The 16047-nt window shown below is 45.2% G+C and overlaps 1 protein-coding gene across 3 annotated transcripts in view; it reads right to left on the bottom strand.

Moving 5' to 3' along the window:
- LOC126246060 (protein spitz-like) overlaps positions 1-16047 on the bottom strand; it is a 624919-nt gene that overhangs the window by 75056 nt on the left and 533816 nt on the right. For all 3 annotated transcript variants that reach the window (XM_049948367.1, XM_049948368.1, XM_049948366.1), the window contains one exon: positions 980-1096. In XM_049948367.1, coding sequence (XP_049804324.1) covers positions 980-1037 — 58 coding nt within the window. In that variant the 5' untranslated portion in view covers positions 1038-1096. The remainder of the gene's footprint in view (positions 1-979; positions 1097-16047) is intronic.

The following is a 16047-nucleotide window of genomic DNA, read 5'->3' as shown; positions in this document are numbered from 1 at the left end:
ACGTTCAAAGCCCATCTGGCATCATTTCATGTTTGATACTATGTAATATATCTCTTCTACGTCAAGATCTTTGCTTTCCATATTTTGGGAGGAGGAAGTAAGGACGAAAACAAGATAAAAAGTCTCGTCAACTTGGTCTTTAAAATGCATACCTTACGAGCCATAACCACTTGTTCAGTCGAAGGGGATGTGTTTCACACTACCAAAGGTAAACAAGTGCTCGTAGTCTTAAGGTATGCATTTCAAATCCCACATTTAATAGACTTTTTTCTTGGTTTGGTTTATACTACCTCCTCCCAAAATACGGAAGTCCTTGCAGTAGAAGAGATCTTTGTCATAGTATTGAAGATACAAGAGCTCGTAGCATTCAGAGCTCATATTTACTAGATTTTACCCTTGTTTTGGTGTAAGAAACCTGTCCCTAAAGCTTGTCTTTTTTTGGACACCCTGTATATAATATCAGATCAGTAAATACATTTGTAAGCTGAACAATTGTTACTGTTCATGACGAACTTCCACTAAAGAAAATGGACTGCCAACAAATCAGGCCCGGACTATTTGCTCTGTGATTCTGATTCCGATACCTGTAGCATTTGATTCATTTTCGAGGTCAAAAACAGACCATGCCTCCACATCTGACTTCTCGACATGCAGGAGAAGTGAGGGGGAAATTAACTGCACCACTGTTATTGTTGCAACGACTCTGTGCGAGCAGTTTGCCTTGCGTGTCAGAAGTTATATCCCGACATAAACCTAAATTTGGAGCAGTTCTACTAAACCAAAAAATAAAAAAAGGTCAGGCCGGAAGCTCTAAAATACGAGGGACTGCGCTCTTACTCGCTTCAGAGTAAAGGACTTGATCGGTCATAAAACACTTCCGTCTTGCCCTTATGTCGGGAGATTGTGCAGGAACAAATTACAAGCCATTTGCTAACCCCTGCGGTAGATGTGCACGGTGAACACGCTGCACTTTACTCACCCGCTATGCTGAGGACGGTAGAGACGACTAGCACTATGGTGGCGAGCGGGGGCGGCATCCTGCAGGGGTGTTGCCGCCCTACAGCCGGCCGGGCCTGCGGCGGCGCGCGTCTCCTGCCTGCAACACAACAATGGCCGCCTGTTGGAACTGCTGATACGGCTGTTTATCTCGAACATCCATTTTATACATGTCTCTAGATATATGAAAGAGAGAGAGAGAGAGAGAGAGAGAGAGAGAGAGAGAGAGAGAGAGAGTCCAAAAACTGGTTTCAAAATCCCAGACAGGGTTTCAACAAGTGATAATTATTCCACAGAGTTCCGCGATTGCGACCACATAACGTCGACTTCTTGCCTCGACGTTTCGGCTGACAACCATTCAGCATTCTTCAGGTGAATGTTTTGACCAGTTGATTGTTAGTTCACATCACTACCTTTATAGAAAAAAAAAAAATTGCGCCAAGACGCAATCGCAAAGGCAGCCGCTACACGAGCGTCCTCTTTCGAGTTTCGCGTCCTCTTCGAATGTTGTCCCATTTGTGGCGCGCAGGCGCATGCGTAATGTGATTCTACATGCGCGCTTGCTGTCTGAATGCGCATTCTCGGAGTTAAAATTTAGATGTCAACATTAATAAAATTAAATGGTGCTGGGCGTGTCATTGGCCATAAAATGTTATCTTTCTGAAGCAATTAATGATTGGTTCGAAGTCTTATCCAGTTGACAGTGGCCATCACATTTAATACGATCTTGCGCTAAACGTATTTCCAACAATTCCCTCATAATTGAATCCAGAAGAATCTCGTCGAGGCCGAGACTTCCGTAACAAAATAATCCATGGAATTTCCTGTGGGGACACAATGCGCAGAGAAATGCAAAAATTGTGCGTGTCATCTGACCAGTGTAGGCTTTGGCGCACTGGCAAGGTATTCTGTGGAATTCGTCGGCCATAACCGAGCACTTTATCTCCGAAGGGCATTCCATGGATTATTCTACCACAGAAATCTTGGCCTCGGCGAGATTGTTGTGGGAATCAGATACTAATGTATCGTTGGAAATACGTTTAGCGTTACATCTTACGAACAGTGATGGCGACTTTCAACTGGATAAGGCGTGGAACCTGATGATTCCTTATTTGTCTTCAGAGAGAAAACTTTCTGACCAGTGACACGACTGGGGACATTTAATTCCCTTAATTTTGACATCTAAATCTTAATTCCGCTATCGCAAATTCCGCCACCAGCGCGCGCATGTACTATCGAATTACGCATGCGCCTGTAGGCCATAAATGAAGCAATATGCGACGAGGACGCGAACTCGACATATGTCACTCATGTAGCGGGTGCCTCTGAGCATACATCTTCGCGTAAATTTTAGCTATATATGTAGCTATGTGAAATAGCAATCTCCAGTGCAATACAATCACCTGAAGACGGTTGAATTGTTGTCAGCCAAAATATTGTGGCAGGAAGTCCGGCTGCAATCCCGAAACTTGACGCAATACCCTATAGGCCGGGAAAATGTCCAGGATCACATGTAATAACTACTCTGCAGAAACTGGTGCAACACAGTGACTGAACCGACTTTGATACGGCAAGTAACTTTTGTGCTGAAAATGATGATTATTTAGTGGTCACAAACACGTAGGGAACCTGATCATAAAGCGAAATACGAGAACGGGTGAAAGTTTATCTTAACGGATCTACCAAATATCGAAATTTTGGACTGTCGCACAGTGTGGCTTTTTTTCGTTAGCCGTTGTTTGCGGCACGTGAGAGTGAAAACAGCTCCATGTCCCTCTCTTACGGTTTTTACTAATATGCCCATACTAAATAATGAGTGACAAAAACGAGTAATGTGTCAGTAACTATCATTATAGCAATGAAATTTGGTGGTGTAACTACCATCGTTAGTTTCGTTAGTTATTTTCTTTCAAGCAGGAACCCACGAAGGCGACACCTAATATCGTGTCGAATCACCACCTGCCCAACGAAGTGCAGCAACTCTACGTGACGGACTCAGCTAGTCGTTGGAAATCCCCTGCAGAATGAGTGAGCCATGCTGTCTCTCTAGTCATCCATAACTGCGAAAGTGTTGGCGGTGCAGGATGATGATGTAAACGAACTGACCTCTCCAGCATGTCCAAAAATCTTCGATGGGATTCATGTCGGGCGATCTGAGCGGCCAAATCATTCGCTCGCATTGTCCAAAATGTTCTTCAAACCAATCACAAACAGCTGTGACCCGGTGACATACCGCATTGTTATCTATAAAAATCCCACCATTGTTTGGGAACATGAAGTTCATGAATGGCTGCAAAACGTGTCCAAGTAGCCGAAAGTAACCGTTTCCTGTCAATTATCGGCACAGTTGGACCAGAGGATCCAATCTATTCTATGTGTACACAGCCTACACCATTATGCAGCCACCACCAGATTTGCACAGTGCCTTTTTGACAAATTCGGTATATAACTTCATGAGGTCTGCGCCACACTCGAACCGTACCATCAGCTCGTACCACCTGAAATCGGGACTCACCTGATCAGGCCATGGTTTTCCAATCGTCTAAGGCCCAACCGACAAGGTTACGAGCCCAGGGGAGGCGCTGCAGGCGATTTCATGCTGTTAGCAAAGGCACTCACGTCGGTCGTCTGCTGCCATTGCCCATTAACGCCAAAGTTCGCCGCACTGTCGTAACGGATACGTTCGTCGTGCGTCCCACACTGATTTCTGCGGTTGTTCCACGCAGCGTTGCTTTCCTGTTAGCATTGCCAACGCTACGCCAACGAGTAGTTAAGTGAAGAATTTGGTATTCTCGGCACACTCTTCACTGTCAATATCTGAGTACTGAATTCCCCGATTTCACAAATTGAGTGTCCCGTGCGTCTAGCTCCAACTACCATTCCGCGTTCGAAATGTTAATTCCCATCGTGCGGCCATAATAAACCTTTTCACGTGAATCATTGGAGTACGAATTACAGCTCCGCCCCTTTGTACCTTGTGTACGCGAAACTACAGTCATTTGTATTATGAGCATATCGCTATCTCATGAGTTTTGTCATCTCAGTGTATGTAAGATAAACCAAGCTGCGACATGTGCACTCGGTCCAGAAAATACGTCGAATTTCCACCAACAACGATGGGCTGTAGTCACTTCACCACCACCACCACCACCACCACCACCACCTAAAAAGTGGAGCATTCGTTCTTGTGAACAACTGTATCTACACACCAGCATGACAAGCGAACCAGACCCTCCTCACTATCGCCACTCGACCAATCTTTGTCACTGATCGAACGCGAGCTTCAATGAAAGTCTTCCGCAATAAATGGCAAGGATTGTACATAACGACTAGAATTTGGATATTCTGGTCACTCTATACCTTTTCAACCTATTTTACTCATTTGTTTGAGCAGGGGACTGCAGTCTTGCTGCTAATTGTTTCGGCAATTTTTACGTGGTACAAACACTAACACTTAACAATCCTTGTTACCGCGAAACGAAATACCGATTTCGGGATTGTTTTTAAAATAGCTAATAACCACGCGGAGACAGAATGGCGGTTGATAAAATACATTCTCTGCATGTTGCTACTTTGTGATGACAAATGGAAACTTAACACATAATATGAATTCGCAGTTGCAAATGGTGACCATCAGCTGTAGAATGGAATAACGACAATGAAAATTTGTGCCGGACCGGGACTCGAACCCGGATTTCCCGCTTATCGCGAGCGGTACCTTAGCATTTGGCTATCCGTGCACGACTCACGGCCAGACCCAGACCTCCATATGTCGTCAATCATTCAACCTATTTTACTCATTTCTTTGAGCAGGGGCCTGTAGTCTTATCTGCAGAGAGCCGTACGGTGGTAATATTCCTAAGCGATAAATTAGATACTGTTCCGTGAACGGAGGAGAAATCTACTTGCATAGTTTCAGGATTTTTCTAACTCTCCTTTATTTCACCCACGTTCACAGAAAGTTGTTTCCTATCGTTCAGGCTCCAGTTTCTGTTGTAGAAATTCAAGAAAGGTGTGGGTGGCCTGAAGAGAATAAGTATGCGTTGGTGCATGTTTGTAACAGCTGGTTCAACTGCATCGTCAATGCTGATGGCGGCCTTCGTTTGCATCTGGGAGAGCATGTCTGAATGTCTAAATGATCAAACAACTCACTGGTATTGGTATTTAACGAGCTCATTTCTTCACGCATAGGGAAACAAGTGTTTTTCATTTCTGAGGCCGCCTGTGTCTACCCATCATATGGCTTTTCGAAATACAGTATGACAAGGACTAACTTCCATCCTGTATTTCACACGCTAGGGTTCCATTAACAAGTAAAATTTTCTTATCCGAATATCAAAATCGTATTTCTTTTGTCAACGTGCAGTATTCCGGAGGGTTCAATAGCATTAAGGTCGACATACGCCATGCCAGTGGAAGAAACGACCGTAGGTCAGAATACAGGAAAATCTCATGAGTAAAGACGAATAGAATGACTGGCTGGGAGACCCCGAAGGGCATCTCTGATTTATTCAATTATACACTGAGGTGACGAAGAGTCAGGGGATAGCGAGATGTACATATAGAGATGGCGGTAGTATCGCGTACGCACGGTATGAAAGGGCGGAGCGTTGTTTGAGCTCTCATTTGTGCCCGGGTGACTCATGTAAATAGGTTTCCGATGTGAGTATGGGCGCACGACAGGAATTAACAGGCTTTGGACGCGGAATGGTATCTGGAGCTAGACAGACGAGACATTCCATTTCAGAAATCGTTGGGGAATTCAATATTCTGCACTGTCGAGATTGTGCCGACAATACCAAATTTCAAGCATTACCTCTCACCATGGACAATACAGTGGTCGACAGCCTTCACTTAACGACCGAGAGCAGCGACGTTTACATGGAGTTGTCAGAGCCAAGAGACGAACATACTTTGTGAAATAACCGCGGAATCTATGTGAGACGTACAACAACGAACGTATCCGTTAGGACAGTGCGGCGAAATTTAGCTAATGCGCTATGGCAGCAGACGACCGACATGAGTGCCACTGGTTAACAGCACGACGTCACCTGCAGCGCGTCTCCTGCGCTCGGGACCATATTGGTTAGACCCTAGATGACTGGAAAACCGTGGCCTCGTCAGGTGATTGGAGATTTTAGTTGGTAGAAGGTGACGGTAGGGTTCGAGTGTGGCGCAGACCCTGCAAAGCAATGGAACAGGGTCGTCAACAAGGCGCTGTGCAAGGCGGTAGTGGCTCCGTAATGGTGTGGGCTGTGTGATCATTGAATAGCAATGATCATGTTCGGCTACTAGGAGACCATCTGCAACCACTCATGGACTTCATGTCCCCAAACAATGATGGAATTTTTACGGATGGCAATGCGCCATGTTACCAGGCCACAATTGTTCTCGACTGGTTTGAAGAGCATTCTGGACAGATCGAGTGAAAGGTTTGGCCACCCAGATGGCCCACAATAATCCCACAGAACATTCGTGGTACATAATCGAAAGGTCAGTTCGAGAACGAAATTCTACACCGGCAACACTTACGGCAATTATGGACAGCTATAGAGGCAGCATGGCTCAATATTTCTCTAGGGAACTTCCGACGACTTGGTGAGTACATTCCAGGTAGAGTTGCTGCACTACATCGTGCAAAAGGAAGTCCGACACGATTTAGGACGTATCCCATGACTTTTTCACCTCAGTGTAATATTCGTGTGATCTCAACGTATATCGCAAGGGACACACCAAGTTACGGAAAAAGAAAACGACAATTTAGAGAGAGAGAGAGAGAGAGAGAGAGAGAGAGAGAGAGAGAGAGAGATGTAAATGTCCCCGAATTTCACTGGAATGTTACCGTAACTCTTTGGAGTGCGGGTGTAAACACATCTGGTAGTAGCAAATTAAGAGTTCGTCTGACGATCTGAGAGGACCGGAGAACGACGCCATGGTAGAATTGTGGATAACAGTCGCGATACTGTACCGTCATAATCGACGTCACACTCCACGAAACACAAGCTGTCTTTTTTACCTCTAGCCTATAGCGGCACCACAATAGGCATATAAATAGAACTCCGACCCACTCTGCGGGCAGTCACGCTTGCGATGATACAGGCAAATTACAGCGACCCTACCCTTTCCCTAAAATTAAAACAACTTCTTAAAGCCGGCAATATGATCTTGTTCCCCACTTCCTCCCAATCTGCCCGGCGTTCCATCGAATTAAGTAGCCTATATATTAAAGTTATGTCCATTAGCATTACACATAATGGCAGCTGCGAGGCCGTTTAGATCGCAACAATGACGCCCACTGCTGAATTACTGGCGGAGGGCCGTGGTGCGGGGCGGCGGCGGCATCGGAGTCGAGTGTACATTTTCGTGTCGAGCACGGAGGGCAAAAAAGGCCTTCCCGGAGCGCTTAAAAGGGTCCGATACACCTGCTGCATATACACGGCGACCATCACTGAAATGATACTTTGTGCCCTCGCACACACGCCGCAACAAAAAGCTCACGCGAGGCCGGCGTATCCTTGGCGGTTCTGCACCGTTTAGGAGGCGCGTCTTGCTGACAAAGGCTGCGGGCGTGTGCCCTGATCCGTTGGTGATTCCTCCTCCCTCTCCGCCCCCCGGCGCCTTACACTCCCACGGTTGGCCGCGCATGTAAGCAGCGAGTTGTCGCACTACCAATCAACGGCGCGTTTGTTTACCGCCGGGAGAAAGACCGGTGCTCGACGCAGTTTTTCAAGCGCGGCGGTGAATTGGAAATGACAATGCGTGCACAGCTGCGCCGCTGCCCAAATGAAGAGCGAGCGCCGAGTCGAGTCGCGCCGAGCCGCCCCACGAAGTACCCACGCCTGGGGCTCACAACAAAGGCATTCCACTGCCTTATATATATAAAAGGCAAGCGAGTGCCTCCATACTGGGATCCGGCTTTTGCCAAAGGGCGACAGATCCCAAGACCTAGACACAGACGTTCGTTCTCTGAGCGGTGGTTTTCTTCGCCGACATCATAAATAACGCGCCAAGTATACAAGTCTTCATACCCATTCCTACACTTCAAAAAAGAGACGCGCACGCCTCCTGTCAGAAGACACTCATCGGAGATTTGCATTATGAGATGAGCAATATACTTCGCAAACATACTTAAAAATGGTACAGCAAATACAGTCGGAGTCCGGAGTCAGTCAGTCTCTCTCTCTCTCTCTCTCTCTCTCTCTCTCTCTCTCTCTCTCTGTGTGTGTGTGTGTGTGGGGGGGGGGGGGGGGCAGCATGCGTCCTACACAAGGCATTATATTCGCATCTTCAGTGAGAGGAAAACTGTGTGTCGCATATGCACGTACCCTAATCTCTGTAACTCAACTTTTCATGATCGCTGAGCGACATATTCAATGGCTTCAGCACAATGCTCGTTCAGTCTTCTTTGAATACTGGTTCTCTGAATCTACCTACAGTGTTTCTAACTACATCGTCTTTCCTCTTTGTGAAAAGACCTGTATTACGGAGTGAAACGCAGTCTTCAGTTTCTTCAACCCCAACAGTCTTGTTTCGGTCTAGTATTAAACTGAACTTTTCGCCTACACGAATATACATTTGAATAAATACTGCCTCGCATACACCGATTTCGAAAAGCCATGTCTGTAACCATATTCGGAAGGCAGTCTTTTGTCAGTAAAGAGCTCAATATTGATCTTCATGTTACGGCGAACGCATCTGCCACTGACATCTGCTACCGTATCATTATTCGTTTCCTAAAAATTACATCGGGCGTCATTAAATACGTAAACAGCTTTTAAACTGGAGCTGACACAAAATATATGCAAGTGTAGTCAGTACGAGTCACTCTAGTAAATGCTTAATGTACGAGGGTCGGTCAAAAAGTAATGCCTCCCATTTTTTTTCTACTTAAAGAAATTAAGTTAAGTGAAAAATTTGAATTTGGCGCCATTCCTCAAACCTTCTTCTGCAATCCACTGCAGTAGTAACTTTCTGTGTCAACAGGTGGCAGCACAGCAGAAGTTTGTAAGATGGCCGACATCGATGTTCGTTTGAGACAGCGTTGTGTGATTGAATTCTTGAATGCAGAAGTTGAAACGCCCATACGCATTCATGAAAGACTGAAGAAGGTGTATGGTGTTGTGACAGTGGATGTCAGCACTGTTAGACGATGGGTTCGTCGTTGTAAGGAAGCTGAAGGGCAAACACCGTTGACTGACGAAAAGCGGAGCGGCAGGCCGGTGAGTGCAGTGACTCCATACAACATTCAGCAAGTTGATGACATCATTCGTGGTGACCGTCGGGTGACTGCAGATGAAGTGTGTCGCATTATTTCTCTTAGTAAAGGCAGTGTGATCACGATTATTAAACAATTGGGGTACTCAAAAGTTTGTGCACGGTGGGTTCCAAGAATGTTAACCGATCAGAATAAAGAGGCAAGGAAAACAATAGCCTCCCAACACTTGCAGCGCTTCCGTTTGGAGGGAGATGAGTTTCTGAAAAAAATTGTGACCGGGGACGAAACATGGGTGCATTTTTTTGAACCCGAATCAAAGAGGCAGTCAATGGAGTGGCGTCACACAAGCTCGCCGAGGAAGAAAAAATTCAAAACTGTGCGATCGGCAGGGAAAGTTATGGCAACAGTTTTCTGGGATACAGAGGGTGTGATTCTGGTTGATTTTTTGGAGCAGGGATGCACAATAAATTCTGTTCAATACGTCACAACCCTCAAAAAACTTAAAGCACGTCTTCAGCGAGTTCGCCCAACAAAATCAATGGCAGATGTTCTTCTTTTGCATGACAATGCAAGATCACACACCAGTCGTCACACCTCTGACGAGATTGTCAAAATTGGATGGGAAGTTTTGCCTCATCCCCCAAACAGCCCTGACCTGGCACCATCAGACTTCCATCTGTTCGGGCCACTAAAAGAAGCTCATCGTGGGATTCATTTTGAAGATGAGGAGGCCGTCAAAACATCCGTGCGTCAATGGCTTAGGAAGCAGAGCTGTGATTTTTACCGTGCTGGGATACATGCCCTTGTTCAAAGATGGACCGAAACTGTAGAGATGGGCGGAGATTACATTGAAAAATGAGAAAATGATCCTCAATGTTGTGGTTTTCAACCTATGTAATTGCATTTAAATTTCCTGACAATTAAACGTAGAAAAAAAAATAGGAGGCATTACTTTTTGACTGACCCTCGTAAGAGGTACACGTGTTTCTTATGCGCTCACAAAAATTAAGTGAAGTACACCTATATGCGTAATGCAGGTGCGTAGCTGTAACAGCAGTGATTTGATCCTCGCCGTAAGAAGGCAATTTAAGGACCCAATTGTTCATTATGTTCATAATTAATAAAAGGAGACCAGAGCAGGTGAATTTTGTAAGTGCGTAAATTCTCAACGACGGAGACTGCTGTTACAAGTTCTGATCTACAAACGATTTCGGATAATCACTATTAAATAAGAGGTCATAAACGAACGGTGCATGATGAACAGGCGTTTAGAGTGAAAATTTTGTCACAAATCTTTTCAGCGCAGCGCAGAAGGGCGAGCACTCGGGTGGACTAGTTAAGAGCAGGTGAAGTGAATACGCAGCAATGACCTTCCCCGTGACACATCATTAAGAATTACGTTTTCGACTCAGGCAAGTAGTATAAAAGAAGATGAGGCAACTGTTTTAAATGATATCTCGTACGACAAGAAAGCATTTTAGAGGAAGCTTGCACTGTAAACCATAGAACTGCGAAAAATGGTGCAGTATACGCCGAGGTTCTGACATAGGATGCTGTGATTCCCACAAATTCGTTGAAGTGATTGTCTTCAACACAAAAATCCATCAAATACAATCTCTAAATATTTGACACGCAGCATTACATTTTACTGTATTTCGGAAGAAAGGTTACTAGACACTTCATTTTGACACCAGTCGCTCAGAAGTTTTAAGCTTCGGATGGCTGGACGAGAGATCAAGGATAATAAGTTTGAGTGACCTCTTGTAAGTGGATATAACGGAACGTACCCGACAGACGGGCAGATACTCTAGCCTGGTAACAAACACGTGGACTAGTAAGTCGAAGTGAGTGACGTTACCGACCTGGCCGAGTACTGCAAGTGACAGAACAACTTAAAGCGCAGTCACAGAATTAATGTGCGTAGATGGAGGAGAAAAACGAGGAGCAGACATTTGACAGTTCATATATAATGGGGAATCATCCGTCATTTCACAAGTCTATCCGTCTGCGGTCGTCTAAAGCAGTACATTACCGAGTCATAAAATTTAAAAGAATTCTAATAATGAACTACATCGCAAATTGTAACCAGCCGCCACCAAGTCTTGTTGAAGAGTGGACAGAAAAGTATGGGTCCAGAAGCCAATGTCAAGACAGCGCAACTCCGATAGAAAACTGAAGCATCCACAGCCCTGCAATTAGTTTTCGCAATATATTTCCACAGATCATCTACAGTTTCAATACTATCCTGCATTACTAAATATATTCGGACACATGAACTAAAGTCAATGGATTTATTTTCTTCACGATACCATTATGCATCTGCAATTTGAGTACATGGGCGAAGTCGTTTAGTATCAAACAACCCAGTCGTCTTCGCCCCGCCCCCCCCCCCCCCCCCCACACACACACACACACACACAAATGTCGTTTGTAGTTTCTCTTTTTAGTGTAACACAGCGACTGAAGCAGTATTTTCGCTGTATTACTTTATTATTCCATAGTGAACAATACGCAACCAACGTTGTAAAAAGCCAAACAAGGAAAAACAATCTGATTCTACCTAAAGATCGCGTATCAGTTCATGCAGTACTCGTGCCTGAATGTGTGACATCACTAGGAAGAATACCAAAATCATTTATTGGCACTTTCCTCACACAACTCTGGCGTTGCGTTAAACACGTTTAAATGTTGACAGCGTTCGTGTAGACAGACACAACAATTTGTTTTTAATCTTCTAGTACTTAGTATTCCAGAAAGAATCTACCATGGCACTATATAAAGAAAGGAGCTCAAAATAATGAACGAAAATAAAATACAACCTTAGTTACAATCTAAGTTAATTTGTCCAATTACCATGTGAATATTAACAGCGTAACATGAAAAACGTAACTTTGTGAAGTTATGAGCACCCATACAGTAAACTTTCAAATGCGTCGTTGTACTCTGTCCTGTGCGTCTGATGGCACATCTTACTGTAAACATTTTACGAGTTACACAGTGCGATTTTCGCATATGCGGTGTTGAACTTTTCCGAACAGGTAATTTCTTTCAGCAGCTAGATTATCTCATAGCTTCAGATTCGTAAGCTTATGTGTACAGTAGACCGCTGTCGGCTTAGGTGGTGTGGTTCAGTAAACGCCTGGATATGTTTACAAGTAACTCTGAATGAAGAAGATTTTCCTAGACGATATATGATCACAATGTAGGCTACATTGGGAAAAATAGACTCGAATGTCTGGGGATGATTGTATAATGTAGCTCCACTCTGCTACTTGTTTGCGCTTTTGCCATGTATGTGCGTTGCAGAAGTACTTGCGTATGACTTAGGAATTTCTGTTGTAAACTCGTCGCACTACTGCCTAGTGAATCAGTACTGAGAACGTTACGCACCTGTTGTCAAACGTGTGATATTTACCGTAACTAGGCACTAGGTTACCCCATTATCAATTGCTAAGAACCAAGGAAATGAATCAATACATCGCAATACTACACATACTAACAACAACGTAAATATCTATATTGTCTTGCAGTATAGCATACCATAAGGTTACTACGTCACTAGGCACCGTCAAACGTAAGAAGCCAGTAGCAAACATGCATTGTCAAACATGAAACTCATTTTGGCCTTGTGGGAGTATTATGAGATGTTTAGTTATGAGTTTTATGTTTAACAACGCAGGTTTGCTGCTGGCTTTTTACGTGTGACTATGCCTAATGGCATCAAAACCTATGGAATTTTATACTGCAGGACAATATACACTCCTGGAAATTGAAATAAGAACACCGTGAATTCATTGTCCCAGGAAGGGGAAACTTTATTGACACATTCCTGGGGTCAGATACATCACATGATCACACTGACAGAACCACAGGCACATAGACACAGGCAACAGAGCATGCACAATGTCGGCACTAGTACAGTGTATATCCACCTTTCGCAGCAATGCAGGCTGCTATTCTCCCATGGAGACGATCGTAGAGATGCTGGATGTAGTCCCGTGGAACGGCTTGCCATGCCATTTCCACCTGGCGCCTCAGTTGGACCAGCGTTCGTGCTGGACGTGCAGACCGCGTGAGACGACGCTTCATGCAGTCCCAAACATGCTCAATGGGGGTCAGATCCGGAGATCTTGCTGGCCAGGGTAGTTGACTGGGATACATGCGGACGTGCATTGTCCTGTTGGAACAGCAAGTTCCCTTGCCGGTCTAGGAATGGTAGAACGATGGGTTCGATGACGGTTTGGATGTACCGTGCACTATTCAGTGTCCCCTCGACGATCACCAGTGGTGTACGGCCAGTGTAGGAGATCGCTCCCCACACCATGATGCCGGGTGTTGGCCCTGTGTGCCTCGGTCGTATGCAGTCCTGATTGTGGCGCTCACCTGCACGGCGCCAAACACGCATACGACCATCATTGGCACCAAGGCAGAAGCGACTCTCATCGCTGAAGACGACACGTCTCCATTCGTCCCTCCATTCACGCCTGTCGCGACACCACTGGAGGCGGGCTGCACGATGTTGGGGCGTGAGCGGAAGACGGCCTAACGGTGTGCGGGACCGTAGCCCAGCTTCATGGAGACGGTTGCGAATGGTCCTCGCCGATACCCCAGGAGCAACAGTGTCCCTAATTTGCTGGGAAGTGGCGGTGCGGTCCCCTACGGCACTGCGTAGGATCCTACGGTCTTGGCGTGCATCCGTGCGTCGCTGCGGTCCGGTCCCAGGTCGACGGGCACGTGCACCTTCCGCAGACCACTGGCGACAACATCGATGTACTGTGGAGACCTCACGCCCCACGTGTTGAGCAATTCGGCGGTACGTCCACCCGGCCTCCCGCATGCCCACTATACGCCCTCGCTCAAAGTCCGTCAACTGCACATACGGTTCACGTCCACGCTGTCGCGGCATGCTACCAGTGTTAAAGACTGCGATGGAGCTCCGTATGCCACGGCAAACTGGCTGACACTGACGGCGGCGGTGCACAAATGCTGCGCAGCTAGCGCCATTCGACGGCCAACACCGCGGTTCCTGGTGTGTCCGCTGTGCCGTGCGTGTGATCATTGCTTGTACAGCCCTCTCGCAGTGTCCGGAGCAAGTATGATGGGTCTGACACACCGGTGTCAATGTGTTCTTTTTTCCATTTCCAGGAGTGTATATATTTACATGATTGTTAGTATGCATGGTATTGGGATGTATTAAAACGTTTTCTTGTTTTATAGCACTTGATAATAGGATAACGTAGTGCTGAAACACGTTGTCGTAAATGTATCACATATTTGATAACTGGTGTGTAACAATTCTCAGTACCGATTATGGAGTTTCGTTTTAAGTTAAAGCTGTTCCTGAAATTAGGAACAAATGAAATAAATAGCACGTGAAATGCGTACAGTTTCATAACTTCAATCGATTCCATATTTAAGACTTCTGTAAGCGAAAAATAGGCTTGTATTTTTAAAATAGAGATTAGTTACTGACTAGTGTTTGTTCCAATTAAGATAACGTTACTGGGAGAGATTTTAAAATAATGGGTTGGTGCATACATGAGCAGCGATGTTACACCTCCGGGAAGCAATTAGTAGTACTCTACGACGTCGCTGTTGCACTAGATGCACGACATTATCTTTTGTGGATGCGCGCAACTCTTTCTACGGGGAGTTACTGCTTTGTCTGGTCTCAATCATTCCTTTCTTTCCCTTTTGTTAGTACGAAGGCACCATTTCTCGTCACCAGTAACGATACAGCACGGCATTGTTCGGTGCTGTTCACGAGCAAATTGATGACGAGCAAGCAGGGAAGCACTTACGGCCATCCGCTAATTTTAGAGATTTTCACTTACAGCAAGCGTTACCTATACACCATTTAAAAAATATTTAAAAAATCAATTGATCACATTTCATCACAACTGCCAGTTCTCGAGTACACCGATATGGATCATATTCAATTAATGAGTTTAAACAACCTTCGTCAGACCTCAAAGATCTTCCTGAACATGGAGTCACTGATGTCAAAAGCGTCCACAGCTCCACTCACTATCTCCAAATGATGAAATTTTAACTCAAATAGTAACAGTGAACGACAAATAAAAACAGAATCGATAAATATCCCCATAGCGAACGGAATACCAACATGCAAATCGAAAACGTTAGTATCTTACGCACCAATCTGTTCTTTCTCAATTCGCAGATAGCACACACAGTGTTTCCTTTATTCTCATAAAACATTTACTCATTTATAGTAGAACATCTTAAGATAAAAGTACCCCAACCGCTGCAACATTAAGGGAGCATTATGCGGAGAGTACAGCATTTCATATTTTAGCACCAGGGGATCGAAGCGCTGTTGGAGAAAGAAGCAACGGGCAGAGCAGACTGGAACACAGGTAAGGAGGACGAGGCGTTGAACTCTACGTCACGGCTGGTGCATTTGCGGTCACTCGCATTCACCCCATAAACACAGCCGTAATACCACGTGCGTAATATGCGTCAAACACTGCATGCCAACACAAAAATTACGCCTAGAACAGCGGATCACTCTTACTAATCAGTCTAAATATTACGAGAGTTAGTCCGAGTTGAAATAACATCGAAAAAATAAAATTACGTAATTAATTTTTTTGGTTTGGAAGTACACGACTGCCGTCCTGGTACGCATCGAAACCCTTGCGACACCGTAGCTGAACACATCTCTACACCAGCCAGAAACATAATAGGGCAGCCCAGAGAAAGTGGATTATCGTACGCTAATTCGTCTTTGCATTCCAAGAGGAACAACGCTGTCAAAATCGACGCTAAGTTCGTGGAAGTGTATGGCAACAATTTGCAGATCACCTCTCGGTGAA

The sequence above is a fragment of the Schistocerca nitens genome, chromosome 1 (genome assembly GCF_023898315.1).
Source record: "Schistocerca nitens isolate TAMUIC-IGC-003100 chromosome 1, iqSchNite1.1, whole genome shotgun sequence".
Classification (NCBI taxonomy): Eukaryota; Metazoa; Arthropoda; class Insecta; order Orthoptera; family Acrididae; genus Schistocerca; species Schistocerca nitens.
The sequence above is the reverse complement of the archived record's forward strand: the minus strand, read 5'-3'. Positions and strand labels throughout refer to the sequence as shown.